The sequence below is a fragment of the Equus quagga genome, chromosome 9 (assembly GCF_021613505.1).
Source record: "Equus quagga isolate Etosha38 chromosome 9, UCLA_HA_Equagga_1.0, whole genome shotgun sequence".
In the NCBI taxonomy this organism is placed as follows: Eukaryota; Metazoa; Chordata; class Mammalia; order Perissodactyla; family Equidae; genus Equus; species Equus quagga.
This window is the reverse complement of record NC_060275.1, coordinates 64,987,526-65,010,191: the sequence shown is the minus strand read 5'-3', so window position 1 is coordinate 65,010,191 and position 22,666 is coordinate 64,987,526. Positions and strand designations below refer to the sequence as shown.

At 55.3% G+C, this 22,666-nt stretch overlaps 1 protein-coding gene across 1 annotated transcript in view; it reads right to left on the bottom strand.

Moving 5' to 3' along the window:
• The window catches only part of LOC124245051 (ultra-long-chain fatty acid omega-hydroxylase), a 49,528-nt gene that overhangs the window by 16,462 nt on the left and 10,400 nt on the right, over positions 1 to 22,666 (bottom strand). Inside the window, exons 2-4 of the mRNA XM_046672166.1 lie at positions 8,436 to 8,563; positions 3,264 to 3,486; positions 91 to 235 (exon numbers count right to left, since the gene is read on the bottom strand). Of these exons, the coding sequence (XP_046528122.1) occupies positions 91 to 235; positions 3,264 to 3,486; positions 8,436 to 8,563 (496 nt within the window). The remainder of the gene's footprint in view (positions 1 to 90; positions 236 to 3,263; positions 3,487 to 8,435; positions 8,564 to 22,666) is intronic.

The following is a 22,666-nucleotide window of genomic DNA, read 5'->3' as shown; positions in this document are numbered from 1 at the left end:
TCTTCCTCTGGATAGGCCACCTGCCTAGAAGCCCAGGTGGGCTCTGGGAGTTGAGGGTTTACCCGTCACTCAGAGGCCCAACCTGCCTACCTGAGGCGCCCACCACGGGCTTAATGTAGTCAGGGTGCACCAGAACCAACAGTGGCAGGATGGGTCCAATCCACACCAGGAGTACATGGTGCATGTTGTCCAGCACCTTCTTCCCATCTTGGAGGCCCATCTCATTCGGGAGATACTGCGAGGGGTGGCAGGGAAAGACAGTGAGGAGATGCCCAGGCCCGCTTCCCCATCCCTCCACCACCTCCCCCCCTCAACACAAGCTGGGGAGGGCTGTGGGGTGGTAGGCAGCTGGCTGCACCCCACTGAGCCTCCGTTCACTCGTCTGAAGAGTGGGGAAGGACCAGCTCTCTCTGAGGGTGGCTGAGGGGGTTCGCGAAGTGACGAGGCCAAGGAGCCCGCGCTGAAGACCCCAGGCGGTGCTGCTCCTGTGCGCGTGCGCGAGTGCCTGCGTGGCGCTCCTCCTGCCTCCCACCCGCCCGAGAGCCCTTCCAGGGGCTCCTCCACCAACTGCTCCGCAAGGTCAAGCGGCCCGTCTGCCAAGACGGGGTGCCACTGTCCTGCCTCGGCCTCCCCCAGAAGCAGGTCCGGAGACAAGGGGTCCAGGGCAAGTAGCTACTGGGGGGTGAGTAGGGGATGGGGACGTGAGACGGGGAGGCAGGCGGCCGGCAGAGAGCGAGCTGTCAGGGCAGTGACCCCCGCGAGCAGCCAGGCTCAGCCCCACTGGGACACGGACCTCAGTCCACCCACCCGCGGGGGAGGGGCGAGGGTGCTCACACCAGCTCCCGCAGGCCCGCAGTCCTGACCCAGGGCTGCTCAGGGGCGCCCACTCTCAAGCTGGCAGTCCACACAGGCAGAGGGGGGGCCAGCTGCCAGAGAAAGCCCTAGAACGCAGGTGCTGGCAGCTGCGAGTCAGGCCGTCACACCCAGAAATGGGCTGAGAGGATGTGGGCAGGTGACCAGCCCCCTCTGCCACAGCGGCAAAGCCAGGATGTGAACAGGGCCACCCAGCCCCAAGATGCGGCTCTTCACCAACGTGAGGCAGAAGCACTCAGGCTCAAATCCACTCTCAGCAGCTGTGTGACGTTGGGCAAGTCCCTTAACCTCTCTGAGACCCAAAGATCAAACCCGTAATATAGGGAAGATCCATCCCTATTTCACAGGCTGTGAGAATCAGGAGAGAGCTCAGATGCTAAGGGGCCTGATTCAATGCCTGGCCAGTGGTAGGGCCCAGCAATTGTCAAATAAGTGAATGAATGAATGATTTCTCTCTGGCTCCCAGGTCTCTTTCTCAATCAAGCTCAGCCCTGAGCCTGTCCACACCCAAGGGAGATCACGGCCTCACCCAGGCTGCATGGCTCTGAGAGAAGGGCTGAGCACACGGGGTCAAGACTGGGCTTTAGAACCAGCCCCAGCTGACTGCCCGTGGCACCAGGGCCTGGCCACTACCTCTAGGACTGCCATCAAAGCCAGAGAGCTTCCTGGAGTGAGGAAAAACGAGAAAAGTTTGCTTAGCAGAGAAGGATATTCTGGGCAGAGGGCATGGTTTCGGCAAAGGCACAGAGCTGGGGAGTCGGAGCCTTGTTGCAGGAGCCAGGAGTCATTCCGTGGGACTAGAGGAGGACGATGGGACAGGGGAGGAGGGAGGGGGGCCAGAGTCTAAGGGGTCTTGAAATACCAGCTGAGTAGCTAGGACTTTCTCCAGACAGCAATGGGGAGCCATGGAGGGTGTATGAGCAGGGGAGGGACATGGGTGGATTCAAGAATCTTTCTGGGGCTGGGATGGGGGATGGACTGGAGGAGTGAGGCTGGAGGCAGGAGCCCAGGGAGGAGGCTGGACCATGGTCCAGCAGGACAGGATGAGGCCTGAACAGTGGTGGGAGGACAGAGGGGAGGGAGGAGGTTCAGGCACAAACAGGCAAAGCTCAGTGAGTACTGGTCCCAGGAAGTTAATTCCCAAAACTACCTAAAATTTCTCTGGGCTATTGAGCGAAGCGTGTCTCCTGGTTCCTTTGGCCAGATGCTCACTCCAAGCGGCATCTAAAATGCATCAAGGCTCACCCGACGCCTCCTGTCTCTGCAGGACCCAGGAGCCGCACGGGCATCCACCACCGCGCCCCAGCTCGGGGCACACGTGCCACAGGCCTGACTTCAGGGACTGTCAGGACAATCCCATGACGCTATTAGGAACCACTGTGGAACCCGCACTGCAGATGCGGAAACTGAGGCACGGGGAAGTGAAGCAGCTTGCTCAGTGTCACACAGGCCTGAATGGTGGAGACAGACATCAAGGCCACGCTGAGGACTGCCGCCCCCAACTGCCTCCACAGCCCACCTCCGCGCTCGGCACGTGGCCTGGGCCAGCAAGGGCTCGGAAACGGCCCCTCAGTCATTAGGCCCGGAAGGGGCACCAGGCGAGTCAGCAGGCAGACTGGGCTGGACCCAGGACCCCAAGAGCCTCAGTGACTTTGGGAGTCTGGATTTCTCTCTTCTGACATCTGAAGCCCTTTAAGAAAGGTCCAGCCTTTCTCATCAGAAACCAGAGGCGGCAGAGGGCAGAGAGCTGAGAGCAGGGTCCTGGGACCAGATGGCCTGGGTCTGCACCCTGGCTCTGCCACTCATGAGCTGTGTGACCTAGGGCCAGCTGCTTAACTTCTCTGTGCTACAGTATTCTAGGGAACAAAATGGGGATAGTCGTGGGACCTACCTCCCAGGATTGTCACGAGGACCGAATAAGTTAATATTTATAAACCGTCAAAATAATATTTGGCACATATATGTGAAATAATAAATGAAATGCAAGAAAAGGGTTGGAGTCTTGACCTGAGACCACAGCATTAAAGCAAATGAGAGTGTGTGGAGCCACCCTGGGGACGGGGATGGAGCAACCACCCCACAGGAGCACCGCTCCTGCTGCCCGCCCTGCGATCCGGCCCCTGATGAACCCACAAGCCCTGGTACCTGTTGCTCCAGCAACATCCTAGAATCAGAGAGAACTTGAGAGGCGGCTCTGCCCCCCCCAGCTGTGTGACCTTGGGCAAACTGCTGTCCTCTCTGAGCCTCAGCCTCACTCCTACCCTGTAAAACGGGTCTGCTCGTGGCTCCAACCAGATTCTTGAGGGGACAAGGGGCGCCAGCAGGTGCACCCTCCTTCCTGAGCCCCCGGGGCCCGCCCAGCCCCGTCCGCCCGGCTGCCCCGCACACACCATGCCCAGGTGGCCCAGCAGCCAGCTGCGCCGGGGCGGCTGCGGGAAGCAGCGCAGCCGGCGGCAGGTGACGCGGAAGCGCCAGCAGAGCCTCAGGAAGCGCAGCAGCAGGCGGAAGAAAACGAAGAGCAGCGAGAGCAGCAGTGCTGACGCGGCGCCCAGGCAGAAGGCGGTCCTCTCCAGGCCCAGCAGGCGCAGCAGCGGCTCCGCGACGGGCAGCATCCTGGGGACACACGGGGGTCAGTGCAGGTGGGGGCCGCCCGCCGGCCCTGTGGCGCCAAGCGCAGCGAGCCTGGCACACAGCAGGCGCTCGGCACGCGCGAGTCCCAGACGCCGCGGAGACCCTCTCGCCCCCCCCCCCCCCCCCCACGTACATAGTTGTATATTTTTCGTTGTGGGTCCTTCTAGTTGTGGCATGCGTGACGCTGCCTCAGTGTGGTTTGATGAGCAGTGCCATGTCCGCGCCCAGGATTCACATCAACGAAACCCTGGGCCGCCTGCAGCAGAGCACGCAAACTTAACCACTCGGCCACCAGGCCAGCCCCCAAATTCACCATTTTAAAGTGAACAATTCAGTGGTGTTTAGCACATTCACAGTGTTGTACAACCATCACCCTGATCTGTTCCAGAACACTTCCATCACCCCAAAAGGAGACCCCATCCCCATGAGCAGTCCCTCCCCGTCCCTCTCTCCCACCCCTGGCCACCACCAGTCTGCCTTCTGTCTCCGTGGATCCGCCTGCTCTGGACGTTTCCTACAGATTGGATCCATGTGGGCTCTTGTGTGTGGCTTCTCTCCCTCCGCAGCAGGTTTGCGAGGTTCATGCGCCTTGTGCCGTGTGTCAGGGCTTCGTTCCTTGTACTGCTGAGTACCGTGCCCTTGTGTGGACCTATCACAGTCCGCTTACCCTTCCTCTGTTGATGGATGTGGGGCCGCTTCCCTCCTGGTGACTGTGAACAGTGCTGCTGTGGACACGTGTGTATGTGTATTCATTTCAGCCCCTTTTCAGTCCTTTGCATTCACTTCCTTCTTCCTTGCTGATCTTTTCTGTGATCACTTCCCAAATAAATTACTTGCACTCAAATCCTTGCCCTAGGGTCAGCTCCTCAAAACACCAAAACGAAGTGGGCAGGGGACAGTAACACACTAGCAACACGGAGCGGTCCAGAGCGCCACGCCCCACCACATGGACTCTTAGAGCAGTCCTTGCAGGTGTCCTATCGTTGCCTCCACCTTCCAGACAACTCAAGCCCAGTCCCCCAACTCAAGGGAGTCGGGAGCTGGCTGAGACCCCCTGACCCCACCAAAGGCCAACCTCAGTCACCCTTACTTTGGTGGCCCATGGATCTCAGATGACACTAAGGAGATTCCTGAACATGGCTGGGTCCTGCCCTCATCTCTCCTCCCACTCAGCCCTATCAGCCAAGAATTCCTTCTGTGTCCCTGCCTCCTTGAGTAATATGGCAAAAAGAACTGGCACTCCAGACCCTCACCTGAGTCCGCCATCCCCACCCGCCCCACCCCCACTAAGGCTCCTCCCCCAGCCCATGCCCAACCACATCATCTGTGCAGAAGGGGCCAAGTTTCTATTGGTGACCACACCCCGGGAGAACAGCTGGATGGGCCGTCAGCAAATTGGGAAAGCCCCATTGGGATGGTCTGACTTACAAGGCAGTTGACATGACCACTCAGTAGGAGGGCTACTATCAAAAAAGAGAAAGACAAGAAGTGTAGGTAAGGATGGGAAACATCGAAACTCTCAGGCATAGCGGGTGGGAATGCAAAGTGGTGCAGCTGTGTGGTGGAAAGCAGCATGGTTGTACCTCAACAAAAACGAACACGGAATCACCACACGTCCCAGTGGTCCCACTTCTGGGCATTTACCCAAAATAACTGAAAGCAGGGACTCTAACAGACATCTGCACACTCGTGCTCATAGCAGCCTTGGTCACAGTGGCCAAAAAGGTGGAAGCAACCCAGGTGTCCATGGATGGATGAAGAAATAAACACAATGTGGTCCATCCACACAGTAGAATATTATTCAGCCTTAAAAAGGAAGGAAATTCTGACCCATGCTACAACGTGGATGAACCTTGAGGACATTATGCTAAGTGAAAGAAACCAGTCATAAAAGGGACAAATACTGTGTGATTCCGCTTATATGAAGTACCTGGAAGAGTCAGATTCATAGAGACGGAAAGGAGAAAGGTGGATGCCAACGACTGGGGGAGGGGGGGGTTTTGTTGACTGGGGACAGGTTCAGCTGGGGAAGATGGAAAAAGTTCTGGAGATGGATGGCAGTGATGGTTGCACAACAGTGTGGATATACTTAATGCCACTGAACTGTACGCTGAAAATAGTTAAGATGACAAATTCTATAATATGAATATTTTAGCACAATTAAAAATCTTTTTAGGGCCAGCCCCAGTGGCCTAGTGGTTAAGTTCGGACCGCTCCGTTTCGGTGGCCCAGGATCAGTTCCTGGGCGTGGACCTACACCACTCATCAGAGGCCATGCTGTGGCAGCAGCTCACACAAAATAGAGGAAGACTGGCACAGATGTTAGCTCAGGGCGAATCTTCCTCAGGAAAAAAAAATCTTTTTAAATATACAGACTACCTGATGTAGGCGATATGCCCTCTGGAAGGCATGAGTAGTGGTGGGGGTGGGGAGGAAGGACCCTCCCACAACGAAGCATGGAGAGCTCCACGTCACAAGTCCCAGGAAAATGCTCGGGGCCAGGGCTCTGGTGTGCCTCTGGGCTGCCTCCCCCACAGGCAGCTGCAGGTGACACACTCCACAGGAAGTCGCTATGGGTACTCATTTCTTCACCAATTTAACCGTTGGTAATAATTCTTCCCAGCAATGCCCAGGAAGCCCACCAGTGATTACCAGAAAGAACCGTGGCTGTCATCTAAATGCTGCCACCTGCCAGGACTCTCACCAAGCATTCGTGCATTTCTCCAGCATTCAGGCTGCAAATCGGTTTTGAGCCCCTGCTATGCGTGTGATGCTGTTCTGGGCATGAGGATGTAACGATGAGAAGGACAGACATGGCCCTGGTGTTTAGGGGAGGTGACCACCAGCAGACATGCTAGAACACCACGTAAAGCTTACGTGTCATGAGAGAGGTAAAGCAGGGCAGGGGGGCACTGAATATTGCCCTCTCAGTGACACCACGTCCTAATCGCTGGCCCCTGGGGATGTGACCTTGTATGGCACAGTCTTTGCAGGTGGGATTAAGTTAAGGATGTAGAGATGGAAACATTATCCTGGATATCCGGGCGGTCCGAACTGGAGTCACAAGAGTCCTTATAAGAGAGAGGTCGAGGGAGATTTGACACACAGAGGGAAGAAGGCCACGTGAAGACGGAGGCAGAGATTGGAGGAATGTAGCCACAAGCCAGGGATGCCTGGAGCCCCCAGAAGCTGGAAGAGGCAGGGAGGGTCCTCTCCTAGAGCCACGGAGGGAGCGCAGCCCCATCAACACCTGGGTTCAGACTTCTGGCCTCCAGAACTGGGAGAGAACAAGTTTGAGCTGTTTCAAGCCGCCCAGTTCATGGTAATTTGCTCCGGCAGCCACAGGACACTAATATCCAGAGAGAGAGGATGGAGAGCAGTTCTTCTAGATGGAGTGGCCCAGGAGGCCTAAATGAAGTGAAGAACCCCACACACACTCACACACACAAACAGTCCATAAGCACTGGCTTCGAATCCTTACTCCTCCACTGAGGCTGTGTGGCCTGGGCCTCAGTTTCCCCATCTGAATCTGGGGGTGGCAGTAAAAGATGATCTCTGGCTCCACCCTGGTGTGACCCTTCCTGCCTGTGGCCTGCGAGGAGTCACATCGTGGCAGGCCCAAGACTCCCAGGGGGAAAGTAACATATTCAGCCAGTGGGGGCCACATGGGTCACCTCTAATCCTGGCTCCCATCCAGCCACCACAGTCACCTTTCTGAAGGTCTGTCACTCCCCTGCTCTAACACCTTCCAGGGCTCCCCACTGCCCTCAGCCTGGCATCCAAAGCCTTTCAGGAGGTGAGCACTGCCTATCCTCCACTTCAGCCTCGAGGATCCCCTTCTCGGTCTGTTTCGGACCCCTCTTTCTTCACCCAGTTTGTAACTGTTGGGGTTCCTTAGAGCTCAGTCCTGGGTACTCCCCTCCTCTCCCTCTGGATTCACTTCCTGGGGATCTCACCCCATCCCACGGCTTCCAGGACCCTTGCTCAGCAGCCTCCCATGTCTGGACCCAACAGGTCCAGCCACATCCTGGATATCCCCCAGGGGCAGACCCCAGACCTCAGATGCACCTCACATGCTTCCTCCCTCTTTCTCTCAGGTCCAGTCTGTTGCCAGGTCCTGACGGCCATCTATCCTAAACATCTTTCACATTCATCCATTTCTCTCCATCCCTATCATCCAACCCATGTCAGGTCACCACAGTGGGAGCCTCCTCCTGTTGGTCTCCCCAGCCCCATCCTCTGCCCCCAGCAAGGCCTTCTCCAGAATGCCTCCATTCTGCTGCCAGAGGAGTCTTCCAAAAATTAAATCAGATCATGACCTTCCCCTGCTCAAAATCCTCCTGTGGCTCCCATTACACTCTGAACACAATTCAGATTCCTTTCCATGGACCACAATGGCCTGTGTGGCCTGGTCCCTGCTGACCCCTCCAATCCTGTCCCCCACTCTCTCCTCCTCACTCACTCAACTCCGGCCACAGGCCAAGTTCATTCCCACCTCAGAGCCTTTGCACATGCTGTTCTCTCTGTTCAGCATGCCTTTCCCCCAGCTCTGCCCGTGCCGGCTCCCCCTCATCCTCCAGTCCCAGCTCTGCCTCGACAGTCTGCTTTCACCACAATCAGCCACCTCCCTTCCCTGGCTCTCAGGAGAATTGTTGAGCACCTGCTGTATGCAGTGGCTTTCACAATCATTCCTTTCATCTTTCCAGCAGCCCTCGGAGGGGCTGGGGGACTTCCCAGCGGAGTCGCAGTGAGAGCCCCACCCCACCCAGGGAAAGCCCAGCTGATATCCCGCAAAGGAAATGTCTTCCCGAAGGACTGAAATGGGAAGGAACCGGAGCGAGCCCCAGAAAAGGGGTCCCTGCCCCAAGCGGGTGGGTACACGGGGGGCGGGGGTGAGGGCGGGGAGGGGAGTTCTGAAGCACTGGGCTCACCTCGCTGCCCCACTCTGCCACCGCACGCTGCCGCCTTCCCCATGACGGACGCCTGGCTCTGCTCCAGCAGAAAGAGCACGTGCTCTGGGCCCCCACCTGGGCCTCACCCCAGGAGCCACGGGCCTCATCTACAAAACAGGAATAATAGCAAGAGGCCCTTCGGGGCTGCTGGGGGAGCTCTGGAAACGTGCACGAGGCATCCTCTGCTTCTGCAGCTGGGCTTCTCCTGCCCCAACAAGAGCACTTCTGTCCAACCCCCCCCAAAGAAGGTGCTACAAAAAGCCGTGAGGTGGTGCAGATCCATGGGAAGCAGTCTGGCAGTTCCTCAAAAAGGTAAATAGAGAACGACCACGTGAGCGGCAATTCCCCTCCTACATGTAGACCTCAAAGAGTGGAAACCAGGGAACCAAACAGATGCTTGTGTACACACATTCATAGCAGCACTGTTCACAATTGCCAAAAGATGGAAACAACCCAAATGTCCATCCACTAATGAGTGGGTAAATACAAAGTGGTATATCCATACAATGGAATACTATTCAGCCAAGAAAAGGAAGGAAGTTCTGATACAATATGGATGAACCTTGAAAATATACTGAGTGAAAGAAGGAAGACACAGAAGGCCACGCAGTGCACAACCCCATTTATATGAAAAGTCCAGAACGGGCAAATCCAGAGACAGACAGCAGATTAGTGGGTGCCAGGGCTGGGGGAGGGGGATGGGGGGGGGAGGGGGAGTGACGGCTCGTGGGTATAGGGTTTCCTTTTGGGGTGATGGGAATGTTCTGGAACTAGACAGCGGTGGTGGTTACAAAACATTGTAAACATACTAGATGCCACTGAATTGTTCACTTTAAAATAGTTATTTTATGGGCCCGGCCCTGTGGCTGAGTGGTTAAAGTTCTGCATCCTCCACTTTGGCGGTCTGGGTTTGCGGGTTCGGATCCTGGGCATGGACCTACTCCACTCATCAGCCATGCTGTGGAGGCGTCCCACATACAAAATAGAGGAGGACTGGCACAGATGGCAGCTCAGGGCTGGTCTTCCTCAAGCAAAAAAAAGAGGATTAGCAATGGATGTTAGCTCAAGGTGAATCTTCCTCAGGAAAAGAAAAATAGTTATTTCGCCTCAATTAAAAAATTGGAAAAAAAATGCTTTGAGACCTCATGAGAAATTTATCCTGGAGGCTGCCTCTGGGAGGGGCCTAGAAGAACTGGGGGCAAGAGTGGAAAGGAGATGTAACTCTCCCTCCCCATCCTTGGGGACCTTCTGATTTTGTATCCCATGAGCATACGCTGCCCATTCAAAAATGTTGTAATTAACTCTAAAAATTAATTAGTCGACTGTACAATGCAAAGAGTGAACCCCAAGGTAAACTATGGACTTCAGTTAATAATAACGTGTCTATATTGTAACAAATGAACCACACTAATAATAATGCAAGATATTAATAACAGGGAAAACGGTGGGGAATTGAGGGGGTGTATTGGAACTCTGTACTTTCTGCACAATTTTTCTGTAAACCTAAAACTGCTCCAAAAAATAAAGTCTATTAAAAATTAATTACTTGGGGGGCTGGCCCAGTGGCGCAGTGGTTAAGTTGGCACGTTCCGCTTCGGCTGCCCGGGGTTCACTGGTTCAGATCCCAGGTGCAGACCTACGCACTGCTTGTGAAGCCATGCTGTGGCAGGCGTCCCACATATAAAGCAGAGGAGGATGGGCACAGATGTTAGCTCTGGGCCAGTCTTCCTCAAAGAAAAAAAATTAATTAGTGGACATTAATAAAAAAATGAATTAAGATGCTTCAATGGGGGGGGCGTGTTCTGGGGTGCAGGCAGTTGTTCCCTTTCTTGATCTGGTGACATGTGTGGGTTCAATTCGTGAAAACTCCTGAACTGTCCAGTTCTGGAATGTGTACTTTCCTATATGTGTATGACACTTCAATTTAAAAAAAATGTTTTTAATGAAGAGTTATTTGGGGATTGCACCATCCTTTAAAACATGTGTTTTTGACTCAGACAAGCCTGGATTCAAATCACAGCTCTGTGGCTCCCCAAGTGAGTCCAGGCCCCACCTCCAGCTTCCATTTGCCAATCTGCAAAATGGGTTAACAATAGCAGGACTCACCTCTTAAGGCTGTTTGCGAGACTTCAGGGAGATGAGGCTTGGCAGGTAACACACTAAATTTTAGCCTTTATTCCTATTTCTATCATTACGACTTTTTTAGAGCGAGAGAAATTCAAAGCTGACACTCTCAGGATGCTGTGGGAGGTTGGCACACCCACTCCTCTGCACCAGTCCCCACGCTCATCCCAGATGCCAGGCACAGCCCCCAGCAGCCCTGCCCTGCGGAGGCGGCCCTGCCCCCCCTATCTGGAGAGGGCGGTGCCAGCCACTGGCTTGGTGGCCCACACCCATGGAGCGCTGGTTTGTCAGGTTAGCCCGGCTGCCAGTCATGCAAGGTGTGCGGGCTCCTGAGAAGGAAGGCAAGACAGGGATCCAGCCTGCCGGAAACCACATATCTGCCTCTCCTTGAACTACAGGCACGGAGGCCACCAGTGGCCTGACAGCCACGCACCTGACACTGGCCCCGTCACCCACATCCCAACCCTGCTCCCTGCTCCCTCTGTAGACAAGACAGCCGCCCCCATCCTGGCTCATGGCACCCCTTTCTCCCTCTATGCCACCGGGCTGCCCCACCCAATACTCTCATTCTCCTAAAGTGCCAGGCCAGTTGAGCGAGGGCTCACCCCAAACTTCTGTGGTTCTGAGAAAGCGCTCAGGGGCAGTTCTGAGAGCAGGGCTACATGGGCAAACTGTGGCGGTAATGGGGGCCGGGGGGTCTCTCACTGCAGCTTGAGCATATTGTATGTGGGCTTTTGCCCACAACCTTCTTGGCCCAAAGGAGATCCTGGCAGAAAAAGAAGTTTAAAAACCACCAGCAATCTAGACGATTCCAGGGCTGCAATTGTCTCTGCCTAGCATTCCAACCTAATATGGCCACGCTTGGACACAAGCCTTGGAAAGGCTTCTGTAAAGCTCTGCCTCTTAGCTGTGCGACCTCAGGTGAATGTCTGCACCTCAGTGAGCCTCAATTTCTCCATTGGTGAGACAGGAACCATATTACCCATGTCACAGATCTGGATGACAATGCAGTGTTTTCATGTGTTCAGCTCGGTGCTTGGCACACAGTTAGCCCTTGGTCAAAGGTACCTCTCATTTTGTTGATGTCACCATCATATTCATGATTGTTACCTGGCCATCTGGGATTGGAAGAATCTGGCCCAAGGCTTGCCGGGGGGCAGAAATGGGCTCCCATTCTCTGAATGTCTCCCAAGTCATCCAAGCCCCTCTGCAGACATCAGCTCAGGTCACGGCCGGACACCAGCCCAGAGCTAATGTTACCACTCAGAAACCCAAGCTGGGCTGTACCGAGAGGCCGGGGCCATCAGCAAGTCCCCAGGATTTTAAAGTCAGATGAGGCTGGTTTGTTCAAATCCCAGCTTCCCCACTGTGTCCCTCCCACCTCCACGCTGAGCCTCCCCAGCTGGTGGGCCTCAGTCACTTTGCATGGCCCAGGCTGGACAGCCACCCCCTGGTCCAAGGGGCCTGGGCCAGACCCCTGGGACACCAGGGAGCATCCAGTATCCAACAAACATCGGCTGGGACAAACTGCAGGACCTGACCCTCCACTCCAGGGGCCCAGCAGGGCATGCCCTTTTCAGAGAGGGGCACCTGGAGGCTCTGTGCCTGCCGCAATGAGTAGGAGCATCGTGCAGGCAGCAGGACCAGAAGCGTATAGTCCACCGGTGGGACGCACAGCCTCCGCTTTAAGACAATGAGGAGTGGTGAAGTCCCAAGGACCCTAATCAGCCTTAAGGCGGCGTCACGGGGCTTGGGTCCGTCTGAGATGTCCTGATGGGGAGGGGAGTCTTTTTGAAGCCCCTCCCCACCACCGACACCCAGAGAGAAGGATATACCCAGGACTTCGAGGTGCGCACATAAAAAAACCGCGCTGACTGCAGCAGCGACCGTCGGTGACACAGCCACATCCCCCCAACCCGAGCGTCCAGGACACGCGGGCCCGTCCTGGGTCTTGGGAACCCCCGGACCCTCGCCCCCGCGCCGCCCGCACCTGGGCCGGCGCGCCTCGGGCTCCCGCGTGGGGCTGCGGCCGCGCTCAGGTTGCAGCCGCCGGCGCGCACTCACCCGGCGGGTCTCAGCCTTGGGCCTTCGATCCGGATCCGCCCCGCGCCGCAACCTCGGCTCTGACCGCGCCGTCTGGAGACCCGGCCCTTTAACCCCGCCCGGCCGGCCGCGCCACGAGGCCCGCCCCCGGCCTCGCCAACCTCTGGGCGGGGACCAGGGCGCGGCCCCCAGAGATGGAGCGAACGTGAGACTGAGAAGCGGAGGCATGGAGACAGACGGAAGGGGAAAGACACAGAGGCTGAGTTGGAGACAATGACATCTGGAGAGATGGAGAGCAAGACACAGAGAAAGACAGCTCAGGCTCCCTGTCCCCCTGCCCTTGCCTGGCTCCAATTCGGGCCCAGATCCCCCTCTGGGCCACTTTCTAAGACACTCCTCCCACACCAGCACCCCTCATGGCCCCCACCTGCCCCCAAGCTGAGACAGAGATCCCTAAGCCAGCACCCCTGGAGCCCCACGGGCCTCCCAGGAGCCTCCTCTGGGACCCCAGGAATCCTCAGACTCCACCAGCTCTTGGGAGCCAGCCCTTCCGCTCCCTCTGGACCCTGAGGCTCTGCAGCCAGCAGCAGCCTCTCCCTCCAGGAAGACCTCCAGCCTCAACAAGCAGCGCCAGCCTCTGTTTCTGCTCTTCCCTCCTGCCTCCGCACTGCCAGCCACCCTGACCCTCTTGCTGGGATATTGTCTTTGGCCAGCCCATTTGTGCCAGATGTGTCAGATGGGGTCAGCTCTGCCCCTGGACGTCACAGAGATACCATTCTCTGGCTGGGTGGGCAGTTGACCTGGGCAAGTGGGCAGACAGATGGGAGAGCTCACAGCTGACCTCCAGCCCCCTACCATCTCCCCAGGGTGGAGCAGATGGCCTTGTGCATACCAGATATCCAGAAACACCTGTCAAAGGAGGGGGAAGCACCAGAGACTAGAAAGAACAAAGGTTCCAGGCATTATTGCAGGCCCATCTGGGGAAACCGAGGCACGGGCTGCAGGCTGGAGGAGAGACGTGACTGTCTGGGTTCAGGCAGGGACAGGTCAGACACTGAGAAACCTGAAGCTGCGAGAAGACCATGCTTCCTCTCCATGAGCTCCGAAGTGAAAGCTACAGTAAACCAGAAAGAAGCTGAGGAAAGAAAGTAAGTTCAGATTTTCCCCAGGATGGCCATTCCAAAGCCTTTGATTTATCAAAAATAAACTCTGGGGGCCGGCTTGGTGGCGTAGCGGTTAAGTTCGCACACTCTGCTTCAGTGGCCCAGGGTTCGCCGGTCCAGATCCTGGGCGTGGACCTAGCACTGCTTATCAAGCCACGCTGTGGTAGCATCCCACATAAAGTACAGGAAGTTGGTCACAGATGTTAGCTCAGGGCCAGTCTTCCTCAAAAAGTAAAAATAAATAAATAAATTCTGGATGCAGTTACAGACTCAGTGCCTGGCAGGTGAGGCAGTCCCGGCTCTGGGGGCCAACCAGGCTAGAGGTCTAATCTCAGGGCTGGTGAGCTTGGTGGAGGGACCAAGAGGTGGAGCAGGCCCAGAGCAGGGCTAAAATCCCAGAGGACAGAGCCTGGGACAAAGGCTAAATGCAAAGCCATGTAGCACAGTGGTTAGAGCGTGGTCTCTGGAGGCAGAGGAGTCAAAGGGCTGCATCACATGCTCAGAAGGTTGAGGTTGTTGCTTTAGGGCAGCCGGTGCTTCTCCCCCAAGTCGCTTCTGCCCCAGGGGACGTCTGGCAATGTCTGGAGACATGTTTGGCCATCCCCCCTGGGGGCTGGGGTGCTCCCAGAATCTAGTGGGTAGAGGCCAAGGATGCTGTTAAGCACCCTACATTTTCACAACAGAGAAGGATCCAGCCCCAGATGTCAGCAATGCCAAGGCTGAGAGACGCTGCTTCAAGGTGCAGGGAGCCCTTTGTGTTTGACGCACAGCACGTGCTAGGTAAGTGCTGACTGCTGCAATTAACCTCGCATGCCATGCTTCCAGCCTTCTTGCTCCCCAGCAAATCCTGTTGCTGACTCCACACTCCGCTGCATGCCCTGGTTCGTAGAAAGTGATGGCCTCCCAGCCCAGTCCACGTGCAGTCTTCAGTCAGGTAGTCTTGCTTTCACCTGCTTCTGTCTCGCCCTGGGCCTGGGGTCTCCTTGAGGGAGGGACCCCAGGATCAGCCGGTGCAGGGCTGGGCAGTGCTCAGCTCAGAATAAATCTGTGCAGTGGTGACGCACCTGCTGTGCTCCAACCATGATTCCAGACGCTGGGACTATGGCAGGGAATGAAAACAAGAGCAAATCCCTGTCCTCATGGGGCTGAGGCTCGAGGCAGGGAGACAGAAACAGAAATTCCACCCTGCAAGAGTGGAAACACAGGGCTTCACAATGGGGTGGAGGGGGTGCTATGACTTGAGGCTGGGGGTCAGGTCCCCTGCTGAAACCTGAGTAACAAGAGTAAATGGTGAATCATGTCGTATGCCTTGAATAGATGCTATTTTTATTTGCAAATCATACCTCAATAAATTATACCTGGGGGGAAAAAGAGAATAAATGTTGAATGAGTGAATGAATTTTCACAAGTCTGAACCCCACAGAAAATACTCGGGCTGGTTCCCAAGGTCTGATATGAGCATCTTTATCAGTTAAGCCTGGCAATCTTAGATGGCACAGGGAGGGGCACTGTTCCACTCATTTTCTGTTTTATTTATTTATGTTAAATGAGAGATTTGCTTCGACATGTAGAAGAAAAAAATACACTCAGCCTGTATGTCAAATCCACAGTCTCATGGGTTTAGTAATAGGAATATTAATTTTGCTTTTAAATAAATAAGGTTTAAAAGGAAGATCACTGGAAGAAAACTGTCAAGTAATAGGAAGGTAATATGTAGATGGGGTAAAAACAGCGGCAGAAACGGCTGAAATTTCAGAGTCGGAAGCCATCCGTGTGCATTAAGACAACGATGGAGGAGGGGACTGAAGATGTCTGAATTTGAGTTTTGGAAATATGAGGGCACCAGTCTTTCCCAAATTCCAGAAAACAAGAAGCAGAGGATTCCAAACTTGAGGGAGGGAGTTTTAAAACAAGCGTAGGATGCCTGCGTGCCCCAGCAGGGGGTGAACTTGGACGATCTCTTCGTCCCTCTTCATTTCAGTAATGTCCTCTCGCTCGTGCGGGGCCTTCGGCGAGGGTGGCAGGAGGCGGTGTTCCGAGGTGAAGAAGAGGCGATACAAATAATTGAAGTCTTGCTCCTCGGAGGAGGCAGAGGGAGGCCAGGGAAGAGACTGCGAGGGACGTGACACCTGAGCCTGGACTTCAAGGACAGGTCAGATTTCAACAGGTGCCGGGGAGGGGGTGGGGCTGCGACACAGAGAAACCGGAGTGTGCGGTTGGGCAGGTGGCTTTCCCTGGCTTTGGTGTGGGAGGCGAGGGGGCTGGAGGCGAGCAGGGGCAGACGTGAAGAGCTTTGAAGGCGAGTCCAACTGGAGTGACTGAGGGTTGATCTGGAGGGCAGTGGGGAGCTGGGATGGTGCTTGAGCAGAGGAGGAGCCCCCTAGTGGTCGGTTGATTTCAAAGCACATTGGAGCTTATTTATTTTTTTAGGGATGTGGATTTTTTCAAAGATGTGGAAGACGTCCGCATTGGTACCTGGCTGACTGTCAGTCTCCAGGGAGCAGAGGATGGAAGCGGGAGAGGGGGAGACCAGGAGAGGGCCTCCGCCTGGCTTCTCTGCCCTCAGAGAGATGGGACCAAGAAGGAGTGACTCAAAGAGCCGGGAATGAAGAGGCACTGAGAGTGGGACCCCTGGCTGTATGACCTCAGAGAAGTCACAAGACCAAGACCGCTGTGAGCCTGCATCCCCACAGAGATAGAACGGAAGGGAGGGCTCTGCCCTGGGCCGGCACAGAGCGTGGCTGGACGCCGGCCCTTCGAGTCTGTGGTTTGATCTGGGCAGTCCCGGCGGTTCTCAGCCAGGCGGCTTGTCCCCTGTACACTTGGCAACATCTGGAGATACTAGTGGTTGTCGCTCTGTGGAGTGGTAGGCATGGTACTGGCATCTAGTGGGTGAGGATGCTGCTGAACATCCCACAAGGCACAGGATGGCCCCGCCACAGAGAATGACCTGGCCCCAAATGCCGACCGTGCTGAGGTGGGGCACTCTGGGCTCCCTTGAGTGTAAAGGCCTGTGGCCACTCAGGGACACACCCTGGAGGCAGTCAGGCCCAATGTGAGAAGTGCATCTGTGAGTCACCTGTACTGGGAAGACAGGGATGCCCGGGGAGGGGGTCAGGGACATCAGCTGGGGAGGAAGGTGGGCAGACAGCAGCATTGATCACACCCGCATTTAGAGAGGACGCAGAGACACGGAGCCGGAGGCGGAGATGAGCCGCATCTGGGAGGCTGAGGAAGAGCAGTCCAGCACCTGTGTCCAGAGGTCAAGGAGCCCAGGCCCTAGGAAGGGACAGGGCTGTGTGGTTACCAGGTCACCAGAGTCCTCAGCCTGGCAGCAGCGAAGGTCTCAAAGAACTGCGGATAAGAAGTAGAGGCAGCCGCCAGATTAGGGAGATGGTATCAGAAAGACGGCTGGGAGCGGACAGAGGCGGAGCAAGGCCAGGGTTGGGGAGAGGCACTCCTCCTGGGGCTCCCAAAGTGCATGGCAGACTTTCAGGGTCAGAGATTAAAATTTTTTTAAAAAGAGCCATCTCCTCATACACTGTTGGTGGGGATGTAAATGGGGTAGCCACTATGGAAAACGGTGTGGCAGTTCCTCAAAAAGCTAAACATAGAAGTACCATACGACCCAGCAACTCCACTCCTAAGTATATACCCAAAAGCACTGAAAACTGTGACTCAGACAGATACGTGTCCACACGTGTTCATGGCAGTTTATTCTCAATCACCAGAAAGTGGAAACGGCCCAAGTGTCTATCAACAAATGGATGAATGGATAAACAGAATGTGGTCCATCCATCTAACGGAACATTGCTCAGAGTAAAAAGAATGAAGTCCTGATTTCTGCTACAACACGAAGGAGCCTCAGAAACATCACGCTGAGTGAGAGGAGCCAGACACAAAAGGTCACACACGTACAATCCAGTTTATACGAAACATCCAGAACAGGCACATCCACAGAGACGGACAGCAGATGGGTGGCTGCCAGGGGCTGGGGAGGGGCCGTGAGGAGTGAAGCCCACACCCAGGGGGAATGGATACAGGATCTCCTTTCGGGGTGATGGAGAAATTTTGGAACTAGATTGAGGTGATGGTTGCACATTTGTGAATGTACTAAATGCCACTGAATTGTACAGTTCAAAATGGTTAATTTTATACTATGTGGATTTCTCCTCATTTTTAGAAAAAAGAGACAGGAAACAGATGGAGTACTCAAACGCGATAATTTGAAAAGAGTTTAATGGAAGTACTATTTCAAAGGAATGGTGCAGCACTCCAGGGGCTGGTGAGAGCCAGAGGCCGTCCCACCCTGGGTCTGGGGCCCAGCTACTGGAATGTGGACCAATGGGGCTAGTGCAGAGGACTACTTGTTGGAGCCGGGAACCTTCAGTTGAAGGACACAGGCAGCCTGCATGGGCCACACAGGAGAGGAGATGAGGCAGTAATACCCTGACCTCACTCTCCTCCCTCCCTCCAATGCCTGCTGTGACTCCCCATTGGTTTGACCCACCCAGAAGCCACAAGGCAAAAGAGTTTGTTGAGTTGTCCATACAGGTCAGCTGCCCAGGACACAAAATAGGGGCGGGAGGGTAGAGACGAGAGACAGGAGATATCAGAGATTTGAGACAAAGTCGAGAATCGTCCATGGCTGTGGGGCAAACTCATCACCCGCCACTCTCTTGCTCACGGTCCACGCTCCAACCACTGATGACCATTTTGGCCAAACCACGGATGCCATCTCTCCCACCTCAAAGCCTTCACACATGCTGTTCCCTCTACTTAGAATTCTTTTCCGTCTCACCTGCTCAGCCAACTCCTACTTATCTTTCAGGCCTGAGCTCAAAGGCCGTTTTTTCTGAGGGCTTCCTCAACTTCTGGGCTCAGGTCAAGCCCACCCTCTATGCAGCCACAGCCCCTGTGCATCCTCTGCAGCAGAATCCCTCTTGGAATGACTTGTGTAGCAACGCTCCCTCCCTGGGCAGGGCTGTGAGCTCCATGCGGGTAGACAGGGTCTTTCTCATTCCCTGCCTTTTCCCCAGTCCCAGCTGGCAGACAGCACATATTCATTCAGCAAACATCAAGCTCCCAGAAAGTCCCAGGCATTGTTCTATAGGGAACAAAAAAGAGCACATTCCTGCTTTCTGGAGATTACATAAAGTACAACTAGAAAAACATAATCAAAAATGGTCTTCTAGGGACTGGCCCCGTGGCCGAGTGGTTAAGTTCGCGCACTCCGCTGCAGGCGACCCAGTGTTTCGTTGGTTCGAATCCTGGGCGCGGACATGGCACTGCTCATCAAACCACGCTGAGGCAGCGTCCCACATGCCACAACTAGAAGGACCCACAACGAAGAATATACAACTATGTACCGGGGGGCTTTGGGGAGAAAAAGGAAAAAAAAATGGTCTTCTACATGAAACATGCTATGGAGGAAAATCCAGTGAGGTGAGGAGATGGGGAAGCCCTCTCTGAGGAGGTGATATCCGAGCAGAGACCAGAAAGGAGGGAGGAGGATATCTGGAGGAAGAGCTCTCCAGGCAGAGGGTACAGCCTGTGCAAAGGCCCTGAGGCTCAACTGTGCCTTGAAGAACAGCCAAGAGACCAGTGAGGCTGGAGCAGAGTGAGTGACGATAGTGGGAGGGGAGCAGGACAGGGAGGTGACAGGACAGATCTTGCAGGGTCTGGCCAGCACTGGGAGGCCTTAGGTTTTTACTCTGAGAAAGGTGGGAATCACAGAGGGTTCTGAGTAGAAGAGGGTGGGGCCTGACCTGGCTTGTAAGACCCCCTCTAGGTGCGTTATTATGGACCGACTACTGGGGGAGCGAGCACGGCGGGAGGAGACGGGAGGTGAGGTGGTCTTGGACCCGCACGGCGGCACAGGAGGGACTTTCACCTTAACAGAGGTGGTGGAATTTGGAATGTTTTCAAGGTGGACCGGACGGGATTTGCTGACAGATTGGATGTAGGTATTAAAGGAGAAAAGCCGCGAGTGACTCCAAGGTTTTTGGCCTGCCACATGGAGGCTGGCGTTTTCAATGGAGACTAGAAGAAAGGAAAAAAGGGATAGAAAGACAGCAAATGGGAAGAGAGGAAGGGATGAGAGGGGGAACTTCCCAGGGAGGAGAAGGACAGGACCCAGGTGGGTGCAGGAGATGCCGTGGGCCGGGTGGAGGGAGGAGAGGCCCTGGTCCCCGGACACTAGAGAGATGGAGGGCGTGTTCCCCAAGAAATGCGGGCGAGCGGGGTGGGGGGCGCTGCGGAGACCTCGCCTCCGCCCTGGGGGTGACTCCTGCCCGCCCTGGGCCAGAAATCCTCGCGGTGCGGCCACTGTGGAGGAGGCGCGATGGGAAGGAGGCAACGCGACGACTTCCCACCGGGTGAGGCTGGGAGGCTGTCCTCTGCGGCCTGCGCCTGGAGCCACCCAGCGCCCGCCCGTCCTCCACACACAGCTGCCTCCATTTCCCCAAAGTGAGCGGGGATTACTCCCCACCTCCCTGTACCAGGGCCCAGCGACGTGGGATTTGGGAGGCAGGGAGTAAACGACACTACTGACGTCGCTGATGCCTCACTTGGACCTCCGCTGAGCCAGTCCGACTGCGCCCTCCTACACAGCCAATTAAATGCTCTCCTATCCCTCAGCCAAACTCCAATCCTCAGCCAATCAGACTCCATCCTCCTACACCTCAGCCAATCAAACTCCAATCCTCAGCCAATCAAACTTCACCCTCCTACACCTCAGCCAATCAAACTCCAAGCCTCAGCCAATCAGACTCCAGTCTCCTACACCTCAGCCAATCAAACTCCAAGCCTCAGCCAATCAGACTCCAGTCTCCTACACCTCAGCCAATTAAATGCTCTCCTATCCCCTAGACAGTCAAACTCCAGTCCTCAGCCGATCAGACTCTGCTTTTCCTTCAGCCAAAAGGACTCCTCTCCTACTTCTCAGCCAACTAGACCCCACGTTCCTGCTCCTTAGCCAATTAAGCGAGTCTCCTAGTCCTCAGCCAATCAGAGTCCTGGAGCCTAGGCAATTAGACTTGGCCTGTCCGCCCACCTAACCAATTACCTCCACCTTGCTGTCCCCCAGGTGATCTCCGCCCCCCCCCACCCTGCCCCGCCCCCAGTCCTTCGGAAACAGCCCTCTTGTCCCTCAGCCGATAAGCATGCCCCTCCGGGAGAAGCCGGCAGCTGTTTAGGCCTGGCCCGGCGGCCTGGAGTCCACCTCGCAGCGTCTCTGTACCTCGTTTCTCTCAACTGTGAGTTGAGGGTGATCAGCGAGCGTCCTTCCCTCTTAGGGTAGTCCTGAGGCTCCAACCTGAAAAGTGGTCTCTCCTTGGGTTCTGCTGTGTAAACGCGTGTTATTTTTTCTCCTCCCTCCCTCCAATGCCCTGAAGCTGTTCTCTCAGCTGGACTGCCTTTCCTGCCAGAACAACTCCTAGTCACCCTCAAGACCCAGCTGCAGCGGCCCCTCCTGCGGGAACCCATCTATGCCCCCTCCCAGGCTGGATCCTAGCTCCCCTTCTAGGCTCTCCCAGCCAGCCCAGTCGTGACAGCTTGGGGCTGAGAGTGGCTGGCTGCAATGCCCCCAGGTTGGGAACCTCAGGCCTGGGGCTGGGGCCTTCTGGGGCCGCAGAATCTCCCAGCACAAGGCTGGGCACAGAGTATTGGTGCCATTTGAATTGGATTTTGGGGATGATTAAATCCATTAAAATCCTGTGCAAAATCATTTCAGGAGAAACTGGAAGCCAGAGCTTTCACCAGATTTTGAAAAAAGTGGTTAAGGACTTTGTTTTATAAATTGGAGGCCCAGAGAGGGGCAGTGACTTGCCCATGTCACACAGCCTGGTGGAAACAGAGTCAGGATTTTAACTCCTGTAGCCCATCTGAGGAGCTTCCCTGGAATTGATGCCAAGCATGAAGAAGGCCTTCATCCTCATGAGCCAATTTAGGAGGAAACAAAATTCATATTTATAGTAAGAAGCCCAAGGGTCACTCAGTGGACAGATGTTTCTTGAACACTGGAACGCTGTGTGCCAGGCACTGGTCTCAGCCCTGGGCATGCAGCACTGAGCAGGACAAGTCCCTGCCCTCTTAGAATTTCCATCCAGGTGGAGGAAGCAGCAATAAATAAGGAAATGAATAAGAGCATGTCAGATAGGGATCTTAGCAATAGGACGAGGTCACAGGAAGATCCTGGGAACCCAGTTTAAATAAGGTGGTCTAGGAGGAAGCAATGTCTGAGTGACCCCTGAATGACAAGAAAATATGAGTTGGAGCATTCCAAGCAAGTGCAAGGGCCCCGGGGCTGAATGAGGATGGCATCCTCAAGGAGCAAGAGGCCAGTGGGCTGGAGGGGGCAACCCACAAGAAGAGTTCAGAGGCGTGGGTAGAAGCCAGATTGTGAAGATTCTAGTGTATGCAAGGCAGAAATGAGAGGGACGGGACGAGGGTGCCCCAGAGCAGAGGGGCCAGCAGGAGCAACACCAGGAAGCAAGGAAGTGCCTGGCCCACGCCATGTGGAGCACCGGAAGCCACCCTGCCTCCCGCTGTGCCACTATCAACCAGGGAGCACAGAGGAGGAGTGAGTGGGTTGGAGCAAAGGTGACCTCCACCAGGGAACCGGTTGTTGTGGTTCGTGACCACAGGCCACCCCGGCTGATTCGGCAAGTTTCTGTGCTGTCAGAGGTCAGTTCCCCAAAGAGCAAACAACACAGCAGCAAGCTGTCCCCCACCCACTGCCTACCCCCACCCCGCAGGACTGCTTTAGGTCTCTCTCCTCACTAAGTTCCACAGGGGTTAAGGGAACTTCTCAAAAATGCTTGCAGGCTGGATGCAGCCACCAATTGCTGTGTGACTTTTGACAAGTACTTTCACCTCTCT